The following is a 19,666-nucleotide window of genomic DNA, read 5'->3' as shown; positions in this document are numbered from 1 at the left end:
ATTTTGTTAAATTTGGAAAGAATTTTGTATATTGTAAAAATCTATAAAAAAATTAATATAATAATTCTAAGAATCTAAAGTATATTGGTAATATTTTTAAAATCTTGTGTTATGAGTTAAATGGTGAAGAATATAACTCTCAATAAACTTACTTTAAAAGTTGTATAAAATCATTAAAATCTAGATATTTTGAACAACAAAGAATTGTGTATAGAACTGTAAAATCATTAAACAGATAACACTAGATTTTAGTGAAAATGTAAAAATCTATAAACCAATAAAAATAGATTTTGAAATTCTAACAATCACTAAAACTTAAATACCCCTAACACCCCTTTTAGATAAATAATGCACAGTTTCTTAAAATCTCTTTATTTTAATATAAATTATCTTGTTTAAATTTACTGAGGAAAGGCATATCATTAATTTTGTCAAATATTTTTACCGATTAGTATAGGGCTTTCATTCCATATATTGACCAATTGAGATTTGAGAGGACCGCTTATATTTATAAACATATATACTTATTAATACAATCTTATTTTAGAACAAAATCTTGCAATTTTGTTAACAAAAGAGAAATCTTACAAATTTATACGTTTCCATATACAGGCAAGTCAGGACATAATGACAAAAAGGAGACGTCACGATTTAATAAAAAAAATGCGATATAGATACTAAATTCCACTAATTGACCCTTGTGGTCTTATAAGTTATAACCCTTATATGCAATGTTGACACCTGCATGTGTATGTGTGTATATATACATGTATCAGATTCTCTAAAAATTAAAGTCGGTGTGTGTGAGTGTGATGGGGAAAGGAAAGGCACCATGCTATGACCATAGCCAAGTACTCAAGAGAGGGGCATGGAGTGATGAAGAAAGTGAAATACTCAAAGCTTTTATTCTGAAAAATGGTCATAGGAATTGGAGATCTCTTCCTAGACTCGCTGGTCAGTCCTTTTGTCACAATTTTTTTGGCTTAATGGTAGTCTTAATTGTTTTGTTGTGTGTTTCTGTGTGTTAATTAAAGGTCCTCTGTATCACATCGCATGTTCATTGATCTCTCTCGTTTTCATTTTCATGATTTTTACATAAATCTGATTTGTTTTTGTTGTCAGAGATGTTCATAGGCTCGTTAAAATTTCTGCATATTTAAACAATAAAATTAAGAATACGTTTCGTTTGGTTTTCATAAAATTGAATATCGATCGAATACTTTTCTAAGAAGAATAATGAGGAGATGTTTGACCACAATGACACAGTCTGTAACGTTCGTCTATATTACCTTTATTTCCTTAAAATTAGTAGTTGAATAGGCATAATACAGATTCTTCTGGAAGATAGGATAAAATTTTGAATAGATGAGTAAAGAAAACCTCTGATGTAATCTTCATTTATTCTTTTTTTTTTTAAACTACTGAATGTTGGAGAAAGCCAAATAGATCATAATCAAAGATAAATATGCTTTTGACGCAATGCAATGTATGTTGTGTATTGTTGAATTGACTAAATTACTCGATTTCTTATGTTCGTTTTCTCTTTTTGAACTCTTACTTAAGTTAAGCATGTAGTTTTTGGTGTTCATGATTAATAATGTATGTTTTAACTTAAACGAAAAAGGATTGATGAGATGCGGAAAGAGTTGTCGTTTAAGATGGGTAAACTATCTAAAACCAGGTCTCAAGCGAGGCAACTTCACCAAAGACGAGGAAGATACCATTATCCACCTTACACAAACTCTTGGAAACAAGTAAAGCCATTTCTCCTTATTTTTAAATCATCCTCCATCTTTAAGTATATATACAAGAAAGAAATGTAACTAGTTAGTGCGGTGATTGATCAGGTGGTCAAAGATAGCATCACACTTGGGAAGAACAGACAACGAGATCAAGAATGTGTGGAACACTCACCTCAAGAAACGATTGATGAAGAGCAACTCATCAGCATCATCAGATGTTACCAGTCAAGCTTCTTCAGTGTCCCATTCTTCCTCCCCGGCCTCCTCATCAGCCTCTAATGACGTTATTAAGAGCGAGAAGATTAATGAGGAAGAGGAGTTGGAGGAAATCTTGGTGGAGGATATGGCATGTGGATTTGAGGTGAATGCACCACAATCACTAGAGTCTCTATTTGAAGATCGCAAGATTCCTCCTGTATCCAAACCAGACTCTGTGGAAGTCCATGAGAGATCAGATCATGGTGAGTTGTGTAGCCGAATGGTTGAACCAGGGTTAGATGATTACAATGAGTGGCTCAACTATTTTGATAACCAAAATTTCTAGAGTTTCACCACCATGTCTTAATTTTCCATTGACCATTTATTTTGTTTTACTAAGAGGAGTTTAGAATACATCATGATGACATGTTCAAACTGTATTGTACACTATTAACTTTGTTTTTTCTTTCTCTCGAAGCTCAGATTTCTCATTTCACTATCTGCTTTACACAGGCATTTTCGTCTGTATGCAGTGTCACTTTACAGAAAGGTTTTTGCTACTCTATGTCTGAGAGTTCAAACACGTTCAAATTATCGTATAGCCATGCTAGGGAACGTACTGATTCAAATGTATATATGTTCAATACAAGCAGCATTCCTACAAACAAGACAATGATACTTTAGTACCACTACTACTGTTTAAAATTATCGAAAGCTTTGGCATGAGTTTGAAAAGCTTTATTATAGTTTCTCGTGTTCACGTGGTCTGAGCTGAAATGGGATGCGCTGGTGCAAAGGCCCGCTAGCTGAATAGTGATCTAAGGGAGATGTCATAAAGCTGGGCTTGAGTGTTACCTACGTAAGAAAGCAAGAGGCCCATAGTAAAACTACGTAGCTTTGATTAATGATGATTATACCATCATCTACTATTCTTCTTCCTCAAGTCAAGTAGCGAGAGGTTGTTACATTCTGTTACAAAAACAGAATAGAGAGAGAGAGTCTTATCTCGGTGGTGATCGCGACAGAGACGGTAGTGGAGCTGCTCCTGCATCATCTACGAAGAGAATTTAATTACGGTGGTGTATTTCAGAGATAATTAATCTCTATACAGTCGAATTGGTGTGATCCAGTGAGGTGTTGTAATAGAGATACCAAGACTCTATATTGATTATACTCACGAGTGCATTTTGAGAGTAATAATCTCGGATTCATTATCATTATCAGTCGAAGTTTCAATTTTCACCACTTATTTCACATGTTTTGGTTTGGCTGGGATTTATATTTTGATTAGTAAACTTGCATTTCTCCAAATTTAAAAATTCTTGGGGGTTCTTTATGAAATTTATAACTTAATTGGTTATAAGTACGAAATTTTAAAAGTATGATATATTAATATTTTTAGCTAACGAGAGTAATGAAGTTTTTTCTAAGGTGGTGTTTTCGGTTTGCTATTGTGTTTTAATGTCATTTTTACAAATGGTGGTTTAGTTATCTAGAGTTTACGGAGAATTGTTTGTGAAAAAATATTTTTTTAGAATTTTAGGTTGATAATGACATATGAAATAGATTGTTCATTTTAATTGATGGTTATATATTTGCCGAATTTATTGAAATAACTTAAGAAAATTATAACCTCGACGTGAACACAAAATTGGTGAAATTAACCTACTCATTGTAAGACCTAATGATGCAATATATGATTCCATTTACTTTTTTCATTTTACAAGTGATAGCCAAAGTCAAAACTTGATCGAAATAAGTAAATTGAACTCATGTTTATATTTTTGTGTATCAAACTGAAACATAATGAGTAAAGTTAATAATGCCAACACTAATGGAAACAAAGATGATGAAGATTTATTTAATTAAAGTAAAATTATTTTAGTTATTTTTAATCTAATTCAGCCAAATCAAATTAGGTGTATTTATTGTACTAAAATAAAATTATTCTTTAATACTAAAGTATAATTATTTTAATCTGATTTAGCCAAATTAAATTATTTTTATTTATTGTATTAGTTTTGTTCTTCATTTTAGATGTGTAAATATATTTTATTCTTTTAAATATTTGATATTTTTTATATGAAAAATAAAATTAGAAAATAAAGTAATGATCGATACCAAATTGCATAAACAAACATATAACTGATAAAATTTTGAAAATTTATGAAAAATAATTAAAATATTTTTAAAATTCTAAGTAACTTTATACATTAGATGTATAAAATATAAATTCAAACTTACTAAAATAATCTAAACGTAAAATTGAGATTGTTTGATTATTATTATTGTGCCAATATTGGGATGTACAATTATAAAGAAAATTAAAATGAAAATATTTTTTTTTAAATAAACAATTTTAACAATAGTAAAGTATAATATTTTAGCTCTTTAAAATATATTGATTTATGCTATTTAAAATTATATAAATAATATATTTATTACTTTTATGATATATATACTATATTGTTTAAGATTATCTTCTAAATAGATTATTTATTTATTTATTTGACTATCAAAAATGATTTTGTGAACTTTCCTTTTATAAAATCCTATTATATATAAAACATATTTTCATTTTCATTTGAAAATTTAGAATTGTTTTATTATTTATTCTAAAAAATATAAAGAAAACGCCACCTAAATAAAAAAGAAAATAAAAACTTCATAATATGATAATTATATATTATATTTTAATTTATCAACATTTTTTTTGTCGGTTGATTATTAACAATATCACTATAATTTAGTCATTTAAGAATTATCGTCAGTATGACACATTTGAAACTAGCTTATCAAATAATGCGTTTAATAATGGCAAATATTTATTTTTTAATAGTTTGAAAAATAGGTTGGTAAAAAAACAGAGTTATTATTTTTATAATATATATCATGTTTTTAGTATTTTCTTTAAAATGGAAAGATCATTTTTCATTTTAACATTAAAATTACTTTGTAAAATTGTATATAAAGTATATTTAATTTTAAAATTTAATTTTTTTGTTTATTATAATGTTATTTTGGAGAAAATATAAAACAAAAAGAACTAAATAAAAAGAAAAAGAAATCTACTTTTTAATAATGAAAATTAGATATAGTTATTTGATTAATTTATTATATTATTATTGTTAATTGTCGTGAAAATTAACTAACGTGAATGTAATACATAGGAAAATTACTTCTTGGAAGTAGTATTATAGATATCTTATTATATAAAGCTTGGTTCTTCAAAATTACTAATTAACATGATTGTGACATGTGTCAAATTTGTTTTAAGATGGTGACATGTGTCAAAAATATGATATAATTCTCTTTTTTAATTATTTAATAGAGATTTAAAAAAGGAAAATTCTTTAAAAAAGGAAAGTTTCTAAAATAATTACTATTAAATAATTTTTATAATTACTTTTCACTATTAAATAAAATTTAAAATTATTTCTTCAATATTAATTTTAGTATATATTTTGAATCATTATATATTTTAGAAAGGGAAAATTACTATTACATAGTCTTTTAAAATTCTATATTATAAAATATTTGATAGTAATTTCTTTTTTCAAAAGACTAAACAAAAATAATAATTGCAAAAAGGTATTAGAAAGTTAATTCTTTTTTAAAAAAATTATAGTGTTTATTCTTAAACTCACTAAAGATAGAGAATTATAAAAGATAAATTCAACTTTTTAAAAAAATGTTAAACAAACGAATTGTAAAATCCCACAATTTCAATTATTTAATAAAAAACATGGAGAAAAACTAACTTTATAATAAATAATATTCCTTTTTAAAAGCCTAATTAAAAGAAAATTGTAAAAAGTACTATATTATTTTCTTATAAGTAACTAACTTTCTTTTCTAATAGATAATTGTATATTAAAAATTATGACCAAAAATAGCTACAAACATTTCACATCTAAATTTAGGTTTAAGCTTCCACATATTATTTTTACAAAACACAATAGTATGTACATGAAAAGTATTACCTGAGTATTTTCTTTTAATTTCTTGATACAACTCAACATTTTATTATCATTATTACATTTTATTATAACATAAATTCCAATTTTGATGTTGTTGTTTACATCATATATTAAACAGATATTTTTCTATTAAAGATAAAATAGTTGCATAAAAATCATAAGGAAAACCTAATAAAATAATTAGTTTTCCTTTATTAAAAAAATTATAAATAAAAATGTAAAGGTAAAATAATCTTATTTTTCTTATAATTAACTAAATTTATGTTTTAATAATTCTGTGTTAAAAAAAAATATAAAGCAAAAATAACTTGAAACATTTCACCTGATATGATTGCGACATGTGTTAATTACTAAAAATTAGATTTTGAATGTGTCAATCAAAACTGACATTATGTGAAAATAACTTTTTTCATAAAATCTTAAATAAAAGAGATTTCTAAAAAAAAATATTTTCTAATCTTAATCAATCAAGATTTTTTTTCTTTTTCTTTTAAATCCTAACCGGAGAGAATTGTAAAATAATAATAGTAATTTTTAATTTAAAAATTTAATGATAAACATGATACTAACAATTATTTAATTAACAATACAAATTGAAAAAAAACATTAGTGATATTGAAAAAAACGAATTTTGAAAATGCCATCTTTTAAAAATAATTAATATTAACTGGAAATAATTATTTGATAGAAATTTTGTTTTTATAAATCCTAGATGAAATATAATTGTAAAAGATTAAGTAATATTAATTTCCTTTTCTAAAATCCTAAAAGCTGTAAAGGAATATTTGATAGTTTTTTTTTTCCTTTTTTCTAAAATAAATCATAAACAAAAGAAATTTGTATCATATTTCTAAGTATTTTATAAGGATGATGATGAACATAATATTTAAAGAGAGTGTGTGATGATGAACATAATATTTAAAATTCTTTAATTAACGAAAGAAGTGTAAAAGTGGTATTGATACAAAGTGTTAATAAAAGCAATTTTAAGATTATTTATTAATAACTAGAAATAATTATTTGATAGCAATTTGTTTCTGAAATTCTAAAGAGAATATAATTGTAATAGGTTATATGACAAATTTTCCTTTTCTAAAATTTAAAAATGTAAAAGAGTATTTATTTTTTTATTTAATTTATTAATTGTAATTAAATAGAAGATTTATAAATAAAAAAATTTCCTTTTTTAAAATCCTAGCAAAATATTTTTTTTAAAACTTATTTAATAAAACATTAAGTTAGTACATAAGAACATGTATAATATTGTCCTTGACTCGAATGGTGTATTTGACTTTGATTTCTTTTTGCCTTTCATTCAATTTCTTATTTTGGGTTGTGTTGAGTTTTAAACGTTTAGGTATAGTATCTTCTTTAATCCTAATTGCAAAATTTACAACATTGATCTATGAACAATGATTATAAAATACAAATATTAACTTGAACTTATGTGTGAAAAGGGTTTTTAATTATAAAATAAATCTTACACAACATATGCATAAAAATCATAAAATTATAATGAAATGATTTTTTATTATGTTTTTATTAAACTAAAACATCAAACAAAATCCGTTGCAACGTAACGGGCTCATATCTAGTTATATATATGTTTCGGTTCGTTGGAGTGCAAACGTCTTTGGATTCAAATGGTTCGAGAGCACAGAAGACAAAAGGTTTTAAGTGTAAGCTAACACCAAAAAAAGCCCAAAACATCATAACCTTAATTTATGTTAATAGCCAAAACATGGGAACCAAAAAAATAAGCATATGCCTCGTGAACCCTAATTTTATGTTGAGACAAAGACACAGGTATACATAAGCTGTTTTTCTAGGTCTCTCCTCCCTCATCCTCTTCCAAGCCTCAAAGCAAGTCGTAAGTTTCTCATTCCCAAACAGTAGTTTCTTATATGTATCGATCTGTCTTAGAAATTTGACCTAGGATTTTGTATCTTTGATTAACGTTGGAGCAAAGATTTGGTAAATAGTGGTCTCTGTATGTGTATTGAAATTTCGGTGCATATAAATATGTTGACATGAATTGATTGATTTGCTTGCTTCGCAAAAGTAACAGAATTTTTATCTTTATTTAGCAGTGCAGACATGAATAAAGCACCTTCAATGGATAGAGATTCAATGGTGGAGGTGAAGAATAGATTCAAGAAAATGAGCGTGGTTCCAGATGAAAATTGTTTTGCTAATGCCATCCTCAATCTCAATGAAAAGAATTAAAGGAATGATATGGAATTAATTAGAAGGAAAATTGGTTCCATATCTAATTTAACGTGGAATATATTTACTCTATCTATCTATCCTATTAAAAGCGAAGTACAAATGAGAAATCACCCTTATTTTTTCTCATTATTTACAATAGATTGCCACTGACTTTAACAAAAAGTTTTTTCCTTATTTAACTATCTACTATCTCACGAAACATTAGTAACAAAACCCATTTAGTTTTTTTGTCAAACAAATTTAATGGCCACATTATGTGCACCTGTCATTATTAAGTCCATCACGTTTTGAGCTGTTATCTCCTTCATTGCCCAGATAGTGAATCAAAAAACTAAATTCTATTACTTGCACACCGTATATTCTATTCAAGTAAATAAAAAATTATCACCTTCTATATGTATTTTACTTATATCATTTAGCCTTTGAATTAATAGCATATATACAAAACATAGTCTTTTTTTTATTGCTATAACAGTGATAACAATAGATCGGACGTACATATAGAATGATCGTAAGAGAACATGGCCTAACAAAAATTTGGTAAACTATAAAAGTTGAAAGAAATATTGATATTAATTTTTTTAGGGATGCGCACTTCGGTTATTTTATCGATTCGGGTCGAGTTTAGTTCGGTTTGGTTAATTCGGTTCAACAATTTGTCCAACCAAAATAAACCATAATTAGTTTGGTTAAAGTCGGTTCTGGTTCGGTTTGAATTTGGTTCGGTTTTAATTCGGTTCAGTTTTAAAACAAAAATGCATGGTCATAAAATCATCATGTTGACAACAATTATGAAAAACTAAATTATGTTGACTAAATCCAATATAAAACCGAAACAAAAAAAACTTTTTAAGAGCACAATCAAATCAAAGTTAACTTAGTAAATAGAAAATTAAAAAAAACATCGTTAATAATGTCTAAAAACTATGTAAGTTAAATCTAATATAAAACTGAAACAAAAGACCTTAACAAACTACAAAAAAATTATAAAAACATGAAACAAAAGTTAACTAAAGTAAATAGAATTAAAAAAAAATCATTAACAGAGTTAAAAAAGACTCTAGCGTTAGGATTTTAGTATATATAATATTGCTGATACGTTATAAAAAAACACATTGGTTACAAGTTCAGTTTAATTCGGTTTGGTTCGGATCGGTTTCGGTTCGGTTTGTTCGGTTTGGGAAAATCTTAAACCTAACTATTGGATAATAAATTTTGGTTTGATTCGGATAAGTTTTAGTTCAGTTCAGTTGGTTCGGTTCGATTCATTTTTTTTGCCCACCCCTACTTATTTTACTAGAAATCATTTTTAATAAACTATAAATTCAAATTTTCTAATATACATAAAATTTGCCCAAGTATATTTCATCTATAACTAAATATGGTTAATAGTTTAATATGAACTTATTCATTTAAATTTCTAAATATGTTAATAAGATAATCCATGAAAGTGGAGAGTAAAAAAATCGAATATTTGTTTCATTGAATATAAAATTAATAAAAACAAATAAAAGCTATAAGATTAACAAACATCTTTCCAACAATTTAGATATAAATAAATAATACAATTCATCATTTAAACACTTTATATCACCATTTAATATATATATATATATATATAATATCAGCTACTACATAACCTATAAAAATATCATAAAATTTCAAACTAAAACGAACACCCGCGCGGGTGCGCGGGTCAAAATCTAGTAATTCCTTATAAGAAAGGGAACGTGAAAGAATTACTAATTCCTACAAATAATTAAATTTCCTTCTAACTGGTGAAAAAGAAAAGGAATTGAGAAGAACATATGATTCCCTGATATTTTTTCCTTGAATAGATGTCGGGTCTAACTGGTGACCAAGGAATGAAGAGGAATAATGCATTCCTTAATGTTCCTAACAAATTTTACCATTCACAAGGAATAGTTATTCTTTTTCATTCCTCCTCGTTCCTTTTATTGTAGAGAATTAAAAAATAAATTTGTTCCTCACTAAATTTAATATGGAATAACCATTCCTCATTATTCCCATAATTTTATTCCCATCTATTCCTTTTCTATTTGTTCCTAGTATTCCCGAGATGGTTACCAGTTAGACTCGTCACCAGTTGGACCGGTAGTTGACACGTGTTTAGTATAGGTTTATTCCTATCTTTTAACTCGGGCCTGCAATGGACTGAATGTATAAATTTTAAAACTTGAATTGCTTGTATTATGCCTTTGGGCTTTTATTAATACATTTGGGTTGACAAAAAAAAACCAAACAAAAATACTACAATCTTATTATTGACATATTATCACTATTTGTAAAACAAAGTTACAGTAATTTTCGTTTTTAAAAATGCTATATCAAAACCGATTTGTACAATAATATTAACATTATTTTTCCTTTTCTAAAATCATAAAAATCCGTTGCAACGCAACGGGCTCATATCTAGTTATATATATGTTTCGGTTAGTTGGAGTGCAAACGTCTTTGGATTCAAATGGTTCGAGAGCACAGAAGACAAAAGGTTTTAAGTGTAAGCTAACACCAAAAAAAGCCCAAAACATCATAACCTTAATTTATGTTAATAGCCAAAACATGGGAACCAAAAAAATAAGCATATGCCTCGTGAACCCTAATTTTATGTTGAGACAAAGACACAGGTATACATAAGCTGTTTTTCTAGGTCTCTCCTCCCTCATCCTCTTCCAAGCCTCAAAGCAAGTCGTAAGTTTCTCATTCCCAAACAGTAGTTTCTTATATGTATCGATCTGTCTTAGAAAATTTGACCTAGGATTTTGTATCTTTGATTAACGTTGGAGCAAAGATTTGGTAAATAGTGGTCTCTGTATGTGTATTGAAATTTCGGTGCATATAAATATGTTGACATGAATTGATTGATTTGCTTGCTTCGCAAAAGTAACAGAATTTTTATTTTTATTTAGCAGTGCAGACATGAATAAAGCACCTTCAATGGATAGAGATTCAATGGTGGAGGTGAAGAATAGATTCAAGAAAATGAGCGTGGTTCCAGATGAAAATTGTTTTGCTAATGCCATCCTCAATCTCAAGGAACACCAGAAACCAGCCATTGTCATCCGGAATACCAGTTTCTGTGATGTCCGTTTTTCCTACCTGAGAAAGCTTAGGCTCGCACGGTCATGCATTCAGGCTAAGCTCTCTACGGTTATCCAAGAGTTTAAGATCATCAATGAACCTGTGTGCATAGACTATTTCGAGCACTACTTCGATGACTTGGACCTTGCTCTAGTGCAGCTCAAGTATGCACGTCAATTGCTCATGAAAATCGCCAGGTATTTTATCCAGCTTATGGAAAAGGATGATTGTAAGACCCTGGACCGGTGCAAGTATCTGAAAGTGAATGCTGTTGGTTGTATGTATACCATTGCAATGAGATGCCTCCCTATTTTGGCTTATATCGAAAAGGTCAGGCAACACATGCTGGCTCAGGACGTTGATGATGTGATTCCAGACTTTGTCTTGGCTAAGAAAGACTGCACAATCCCCCACTTATCTGCCTTTGAGGTTGAAAAGGCCACCGACTTTGTTCATCAAGACACTTTGCGTTGGTTTGAAGAGTTGGAAGAGAAACATGGCTTTAGGCTCCACGATTCTGCTCACAAGCTCCATGATTCCTGCAAGCACGAGGAGCACCCATTAGCAGCATGAGAGCTTGTTTGCTCTGTTGAATAATTAATTAAAGGTTCCTCGGCCTTTTGTTGTATTTATGTCCTCCGACATTAGCTATGTTTGTTTTGGACCCTCCTTTTGCTGTCTTTTATCATAAGAACATATCTTATAATTTATATATATATATTAGATTTTTATCCATCCTTTTAAATGGTGGATATATTTGTTTGTTTAAATTATTTTTTGAAAATTTTAATTTTTATATTTAAGTTTTTTATAATTATTATTTGTATTAAATATTAAATTTATTTGATAAAACAATCTTTTAAAATAAAATACATAGTTGAACATGATCTATTGATAAGACAGGTATATATTTTTTTTTTTTAATTTCTTTTGAAAACTTTAATTTTTTATATTTGAGTTTTTTGGTAATTTTAATAAGCGGAATGACTTTTATCCATAAATTTTTATATACGAATCTGTCATAGATTTAAATAATTTCAAATATGTTCTCAGAGTACCCTGTCATAGATTCAAATAAATGATAAATAGGTAGACTGAGGCCTAAACTCTTTGGAAGTCTAGTGTTTCAATTACTTTCCACAATCTCGTAGCCAACAAGTAATCAACACCGTGGCATTAGGATTAAAAAAATATTTTTAAAATTTGATCCACACATTGCTTCAAACATTACATGCTCCCTTCTTTTGATGACTTGTTAGCTAAAAACTTAGTTCCCTTCTCTCGGATGATCAAACATTTGGTTAACCAAGGAAATATGTGAAATGGAGGACTGACAATGGTGATAGATAATGGACAGTGGCTTTGCAGACCTCGTACTTTGCCCAAAGAAGCTGTATAGCAACAACTTCGTGTTGTGGAGAAGAAAAGAGGCCTAGGGCCAAACCTTTTTGATCTACCGACCAATGAACATTAAGAGCATTTTGGGATCAAAGACGTCGGAATGCTCTTAATGTTCAACATGCTCTACCGATCAAAAATGCTCTTAATGTTCATTGGTCGGAATGCTCTTAATGTTCAACATGTTCTACGCGCCAAGTCGTCTTCTTATTCTCGTACATCTTCTTCTTTGTAGCTTCTCCTCTGCTACACTTCGTTGTTCTTCTTCTAAGTGATGACTCCTTGGTCACCTTTTTCATTCTCCTTTTCTTGTGTGGCAAGCTTCCTTGCTTCCACTTCTTCTCTTCACTTGATTCCGTCTTCCTTTGTAGGTCTAATCAAAGATTCAATTCCAACAATATGCCTAGTCTTGGTGAGAAGTGGGAGTTTTAGATCACTCTTTCATGGTACTAAACATGGAGATAGGTCTTAGCAAACCTAGCCATTTGCGCAAAGGAGCTGTGGAGCAACTCTCTCGTGTTATAAAGAAGAAAAGAGGCCTCCCACACCTTTTTTTTAATCTACCGACCAATAAACATTAAGAGCATTTGTGTTTCTGACACATGTAAGTTTGTTGTAAAGGTTCTGTTTCTGTGGACACAGTACAAATGATCGTGATGGATTCTCAAAGGCTTCTCTGAACCAATCATCAACGATAAGAAAAAATAAAATAAAAAAATATTTTAAAAATCTCAAATGGGCTAAAGAAGAAGATTGCTAGTCACACTCTCTCCTCTCCTTCTCAATCTCTCCCGATCCTCTCCCTCTTCTCCCAACCCCCCACATGGCGTCCGTCGCCGCAAGTCCAGCTTTCTCACTCCTCAAGTTAACCACCGGAGGAGCCTCTTCTTCCTCCGCCGCAACTCGCACACGCGCCTCCCTTTCCCCCATCCTCTCCAAATCCATCTCCACCCGTCCTCTAGGCTTCTCCGCCGTCCTAGACTCACGTTTCGCCGTCCATGTCGCCTCGAAGGTTCAGTCTTTCCGCGGGAAAGGGACCAGAGGAGTTGTTTCCATGGCGAAGAAGAGCGTCGGTGATCTCACCTCTGCTGATCTGAAAGGGAAGAAGGTTTTTGTGAGAGCTGATCTCAATGTACCTCTCGATGACAGTCAGACGATCACTGACGATACTAGGATCCGTGCCGCTATTCCGACGATCAAGTACTTGATCGACAATGGTGCCAAAGTCATCCTCTCCACTCATCTGGTAATTGTCCGAACCAGTGGAACCGAACCAAAAGTTTTGGTATTCGGTTCGGTACAGTTTTAAATTTCGGTTAAGCTTGGTAGGTTTTGGAAAATGATTAGGTTTTTCGGTTCGGTTAGATTTAAAATAATAATAATAGTAATCAGAGTTAACCAAAATATCCGAACCGAACAAACCTAACTAACCGAAATTGAATCGAAATAACCATTTAATCAAAAATATTTGATTTTTTAGAAAATTATACTGAATACTAAACAGAAACAGAAATGTCTGGTAAATTTCAGAAACAAAACTAGAAACTAAACCGAACCGGGTTTTTTTGGTTCACTTTGGTGAAATTATGGCCGAACCAATTAAACCAAAATCGAAAATACCCAAACCGCAGGCCTAGATTATTCAGACACACTCCAAAACATGTTTGAAAGTTTCTCTATCTATTTTATTAATTTTTCAGCATGACCAATTGATGGAAGGTTATGTCTAATAATTATCTTTTAATGATACCAAATTTTTAAAAAATAAATCATATATTTTCTAACTGCATCTACTTAATAAAAAACCACGATCTTCTTTCTAAACAGTTACTTGCCTTCCGTAAAAAACAGTTGGATTTTATGGATTTTGCCTTTTCCAAAGGACCATGCTTGAAGCACAAAAATAAAATACATATCCCAACCATACGTGTCGTCATGGTTTGAGATTCGTAACCGTTGGCAAGCTGAGAAAATGACAGTCTCAAGCTTTCCGGTCGTCACGGTCTCAACTTCATCGCCGTTGTCAATCTGAGAGGATTTGGATCTCTTACTCTGTCTCTTTTTCAGTTGAAGCAATGGTGGCAGGCTGGCTGAAGCGTTGAGGTGCGGTGGAGGAGGAGGACTGTGGCTTAGATTTAGGTTTAGTAAACCTAATTAATTTATAAACCGATTTTGGTTTCATAAACCAAAATTATATTGGTAAAACAAACTTCAATATGTATTATAAAAATGTTTTGTTAATAATACAAAATTTTCTTTTTGTTTTTTTGAAAATATATTTATTATTTATTAATGGGTTTAAATATAATTTATTTGGGATGGGTGCGGGTTGGTAGATTTTCGATTACACGTACCCGCCGACCCGAAAAATATTTAAAAAATAAAAAGAAAGTAATTTTTTAAAAATATGATAATTTTAAAAAGAGTTTTAAATTTTTAAAAATATATAATTTTTTATTATAGATATATTTTATATTTTTATAATAATTAAATTAAATAATTATTTTTATAAAATTATAACCCGCTGATAACTGCCAAATTAAATGGGTGGGTGCCAGTACAAATTATTTGTTTGCGGGTTGTGCGGGTCATTTTTTTTACCAAAACAAAATTGAAATCCGCGGATTGGCGGGTTCGACCGGCAACCCAGCCCTAACATAGCGTATACCGGATTCCCAAATTAAATGGGCGGGTGCCAGTACAAATTATTTGTTTGCGGGTTGTACGAATCATATTTTTTGACCAAAACAAAATTGAAATCCGTGAGTTGGCGAGTTCGACCGGCAATCCAGTTCTAACAGAGCGTATACCGGATCAATTTTTAAATTTTATTATTTAATAAAATATATTTTAATTAATATTTATACACAAATATAATTACAAATAGAAAATAAAAATTTAATCCCAAAATACAAAAATATGAAAATAAATTAAAATAAAAAATATACCCGCCCTTGTTAGAATCTAGTTGTCTGAAATAAAGTTTGAACATTTCAATCTTTTTTCAGGGAAGGCCAAAGGGAGTAACACCGAAGTTTAGTTTGGCTCCTCTTGTCCCTAGGCTATCTGAGCTTCTTGGTATTGAGGTAAAAAGATCAATGCTTTATGGCAAATCTATTGCTTGAGAGCTTTCTGAGGGTTAGTTTGCTTGCAGGTCAAGAAAGCTGACGACTGTATCGGTCCTGAAGTTGAGAGCTTGGTGGCTTCTCTACCTGACGGAGGAGTTTTGCTTCTTGAGAACGTCAGGTTCTACAAGGAAGAAGAGAAGAACGATCCAGAGTTCGCTAAGAAGCTTGCTTCACTAGCTGACCTCTACGTCAACGATGCTTTTGGAACTGCTCACAGAGCTCATGCTTCCACTGAGGGTGTCACAAAGTTCTTGAAGCCTTCTGTTGCTGGTTTCCTTCTCCAAAAGGTTGTTGATTCTGCATTAAAGGCACTGTTGCTACATTTGCTTACTCTCTCTCTACATTTTTGCAGGAGCTTGATTACCTTGTGGGGGCTGTTTCAAGCCCAAAGAGACCATTTGCAGCTATCGTTGGTGGTTCCAAGGTCTCCTCCAAGATTGGAGTGATTGAATCGCTTCTTGAGAAGTGTGATATCCTTCTTCTTGGTGGTGGAATGATCTTTACGTTCTACAAGGCGCAGGGTCTCTCTGTTGGCTCGTCTCTAGTTGAAGAAGACAAGCTTGAGTTGGCTACATCACTCCTTGCCAAAGCTAAGGCCAAAGGTGTCTCTCTTTTGTTGCCAACTGATGTTGTGGTTGCTGACAAGTTCGCTCCTGATGCCAACAGTAAGGTAAAAAATCTTAAACGAGAGATGAGAGAACACAAGTTGCTAGAACTTTTTTTTTGAGTAAAGTATGTAATGTGGATGGATGTTTGTAGGTTGTGTCTGCATCAGGCATTGAGGATGGATGGATGGGGTTGGACATTGGTCCAGACTCGATTAAAACATTCAACGAAGCTTTGGACACAACACAGACAGTCATTTGGAATGGACCTATGGGAGTTTTCGAGATGGAGAAGTTTGCTGCTGGAACTGAGGTAAGAAAAAAACATATGGCTAAATGTTTTTAGATAAAGAACATATTCGTTGTAAAAATGTTTTTTATTCGAAAAAATTTAATATTCATTCAAAATAAATAAATATATATATATATATATATAGATGAACATGATAAATTTGGTGATTATGGTTTTTTTTTTTTGCAGGCCATTGCGAATAAACTAGCAGAGCTAAGTGAGAAAGGAGTGACGACTATAATAGGAGGAGGAGACTCAGTGGCTGCAGTGGAGAAAGTGGGAGTTGCGGGAGTCATGAGTCATATCTCAACTGGTGGTGGAGCTAGCTTGGAGCTCTTGGAAGGTAAAGTACTTCCCGGTGTGATCGCTCTCGATGAAGCAATCGCAGTCACCGTTTAGAAGAAGCTCACTCTTCTGATGAGGCGAACAAATGTATACTCTCATATGAGTTTTTTTTTTACTTTCTTTTGCTGTAAATCTACCTATTCTACAGTTTGACTTTTATTCACTACCTCCAAGTCAGAGACTTATTATATCAATAAAAGCTACTTGTAAAAGAAACTGCCCTAACTTTCTCATCACGTCTCCTATATCTATTAACAGAATTTGACACAAAAATTATCAGCGGTTAAGTACTATAGAACTTTTTGCTACATCATCATCAGAATCGCTTCTAGTTAATATCAAGACCTTTAGTGTTGTGAGAGACACTATTGGAAAATGGTAATAACAGAGGAGAGGCTGTTGGTTTCTTCGTTACGTTAAAAACTGGATCAGTCTGAAAGTTGAAACATCATCAAACATGAAGATTCTGACAAGAAATACAAAAGTCTACAAAAAAGAATAATTAGATATTGTAAAAGAAAGCTTGATTACTTCTCCCAGATGGCAGGTTACTACTTCTCAACAACACTCTTGTCACAAATACTCAACGAACTCATCGATGAGGTAAGGCCATGCTCCTTTTTTTTTTTTTGTGAAACTCATCGATGAGGTAAGGCCATGCTCCTTCTGCATCGTAATTAGACAATACAGGGTCCACCGTCTGCATCAGAAACTACTGTCTCAATCCATATACCAACACTAAGCTAGAGTTGCAAAACAATGTGTAAAGCTCAATGACACTTTCTTACCCTTTCAAATTCCAGGAGCTGTGCCCATGTGTCCTTAGATATGGCCTTGTTATGCCAATCCTGATTTTGGAGAAACAAAACTGTATTAGACCAGGCCATGATGATGTATTAAAATTGAGGACCGTTTGTTTACCTGCAAGAAATCACACCAGTGGTTCACCAAAGGCCAGTCTCTTTCTGCAAAGAGCAACTGCCACATCCCAATAGCTGTATCTAAAGCAAGAGACTTCTGCCCCTGAAATTTTTTTAACAGTTGTCTGATTATTACTACCACAGATAAAAAGTATATCCTGATGGCAACTACTTCAGATCAAGCTTTTTTTTTCTTTTACCTTCTCTTTCGCCCACCCAAAAGCAAAGTTGTATATGTCATAGAACTTTTCTGAACAAGAAGCACATTACAAATATGTCAGGCCAACATGAGATAAAGAATGACTATTTTTTATTAGCTTCTTACGTTCATCTTTAAGCTCAGAACGCATAAATGCCAGCTTTCCCTGCAACTTCCCAATGGAATCTACGCTGCCATCAGAAAATAAAGGCCTAAGTAAAACCCCGCAACCAAATACTCCTGTCACAACGTTACAGAAATGAAACAGCATCAAGACGAGAGACCACTCACCCTAATACCTGTAATCCACCAAAAAACTCATCCCTGGAAAATTCACACGCTGTGGCAGCATTCGTATGCCACGAAAGAACCAACTGAAAAATCAGAGTAAAGTGCCCATTTAACTAAAAGCAATAAAACATATATGCAACACAAAGCAAGTTGTAGCAAAAGGGTTTAAGAATAAACAATACCGTGACAATGTCTTGGGGCTCCACCTAGAGAAAAAAAAATTAAAGACAAACTGTTAGTAAGTACTTTGCAAGATTAAACCACATCACTCTTAGCATTATTCAAGAAATTCAAATACCTGAAGATCACTAAAGAGAACCGAGACACCTTCCGCTAGAATCATATCCGAATATGGATCTGCAGAATATAATACAAAATTACTAAAACCTATAATGATATTTTAAACTTAGGTTTTGATCAAAAGCAAGAGAAAGAAAAAATAGCATTTGCCTTTGTATCTATTGAAGAGCTCTTCCAAGCGTCTCAGATCACCATTGCTTTTTGGCTGGGGCTGGCTGTAAAACACATCAAAAGCTGCTTCGCTCTGCCAGTCGCTGGCTTTTAGAGCCTGAAGAGCACTCTTCTCACTGCACAAAAAACAACATTTTGAGAAATATATAAACAAATTCAAGAATGCTGTAAATTAGTTACTGTTCTGTTCTTATTAAAAAGAACATCATTAAACTAGGGAATAAGCGAGAGACAGATCGAGTTTACCTAGCTCCTGTAATAGCCACGAACTGTTGAAGCTTGTCCCGGTTGGTTTTCTCAACTTATGCTGCCACAAAAGAAGAGGAATCATATCGACAAAGATGATTACAAAACTAAGAGTTTTCCATTCGATTTTTGGAGTGAATTATCAAAAAGGTGAAAAGCAAAGACACCGTATGTACAAGAAGAGTCGTACCATTGTGCGAGGAAGAAGAATAAGCAGGCGATAAAACCCTAACCAAAGTAACCGGCAAAGAAAGTGAACTTTGTTGTTGTTAATGTTGATGTTGATGTATCAGTCTCTATCTATGACAGAGCCAATGGTGAGAAAGAAGAGGAGTGAGTCAAGAAGACTCTTCGAGTCTCTCTCTGCTTAAGCTTTCTCTGTTCCCTCTTCGACTCTGATGAAATTCGGTTTTATTATGCAAGAAAAGAACCGGTTTATCAAACGGATATCTCGGTATTATAAAATGAACCGGGCAATTTGTATCTGGGTATTTTTACAACCGGTACGATGTCTATGTTT

The 19,666-nt window shown here is 31.5% G+C and overlaps 3 protein-coding genes and 1 pseudogene across 3 annotated transcripts; 3 read left to right on the top strand and 1 right to left on the bottom strand.

Moving 5' to 3' along the window:
• The first annotated feature begins 731 nt into the window (after positions 1 to 731).
• Positions 732 to 3,031, top strand: LOC108807587 (transcription factor MYB10-like; annotated as a pseudogene).
• Positions 3,032 to 10,705: 7,674 nt separating this feature from the next.
• LOC108810815 (nucleolar GTP-binding protein 1) lies at positions 10,706 to 12,000 on the top strand. Its single transcript, XM_056987442.1, has 2 exons — positions 10,706 to 10,861; positions 11,083 to 12,000. The coding sequence occupies exon 2, from the start codon at positions 11,090 to 11,092 to the stop codon at positions 11,822 to 11,824; it is 735 nt and encodes a 244-aa protein (XP_056843422.1). The 5' UTR covers positions 10,706 to 10,861; positions 11,083 to 11,089; the 3' UTR covers positions 11,825 to 12,000.
• Positions 12,001 to 13,392: 1,392 nt separating this feature from the next.
• Positions 13,393 to 17,235, top strand: LOC108812738 (phosphoglycerate kinase 1, chloroplastic). The gene is made up of 6 exons (XM_018585084.2): positions 13,393 to 13,895; positions 15,658 to 15,735; positions 15,804 to 16,064; positions 16,130 to 16,447; positions 16,537 to 16,695; positions 16,864 to 17,235. Exons 1-6 carry the CDS (start codon positions 13,473 to 13,475, stop codon positions 17,071 to 17,073), a joined length of 1,449 nt encoding a protein of 482 aa, XP_018440586.1. The 5' UTR covers positions 13,393 to 13,472; the 3' UTR covers positions 17,074 to 17,235.
• Positions 17,236 to 17,518: 283 nt separating this feature from the next.
• Positions 17,519 to 19,604, bottom strand: LOC130496062 (uncharacterized). Its single transcript, XM_056987814.1, has 9 exons — positions 19,147 to 19,604; positions 18,728 to 19,016; positions 18,612 to 18,635; positions 18,430 to 18,512; positions 18,265 to 18,329; positions 18,140 to 18,189; positions 17,941 to 18,042; positions 17,808 to 17,867; positions 17,519 to 17,719 (listed from the first exon to the last, which is right to left on the bottom strand). The coding sequence occupies exons 2-9, from the start codon at positions 18,770 to 18,772 to the stop codon at positions 17,612 to 17,614; spliced, it is 537 nt and encodes a 178-aa protein (XP_056843794.1). The 5' UTR covers positions 18,773 to 19,016; positions 19,147 to 19,604; the 3' UTR covers positions 17,519 to 17,611.
• Positions 19,605 to 19,666: the final 62 nt, after the last annotated feature.

The sequence above is a fragment of the Raphanus sativus genome, chromosome 6 (genome assembly GCF_000801105.2).
Source record: "Raphanus sativus cultivar WK10039 chromosome 6, ASM80110v3, whole genome shotgun sequence".
Lineage (NCBI taxonomy): Eukaryota > Viridiplantae > Streptophyta > Magnoliopsida > Brassicales > Brassicaceae > Raphanus > Raphanus sativus.
This window is presented reverse-complemented; position numbering and strand designations above follow the sequence as displayed.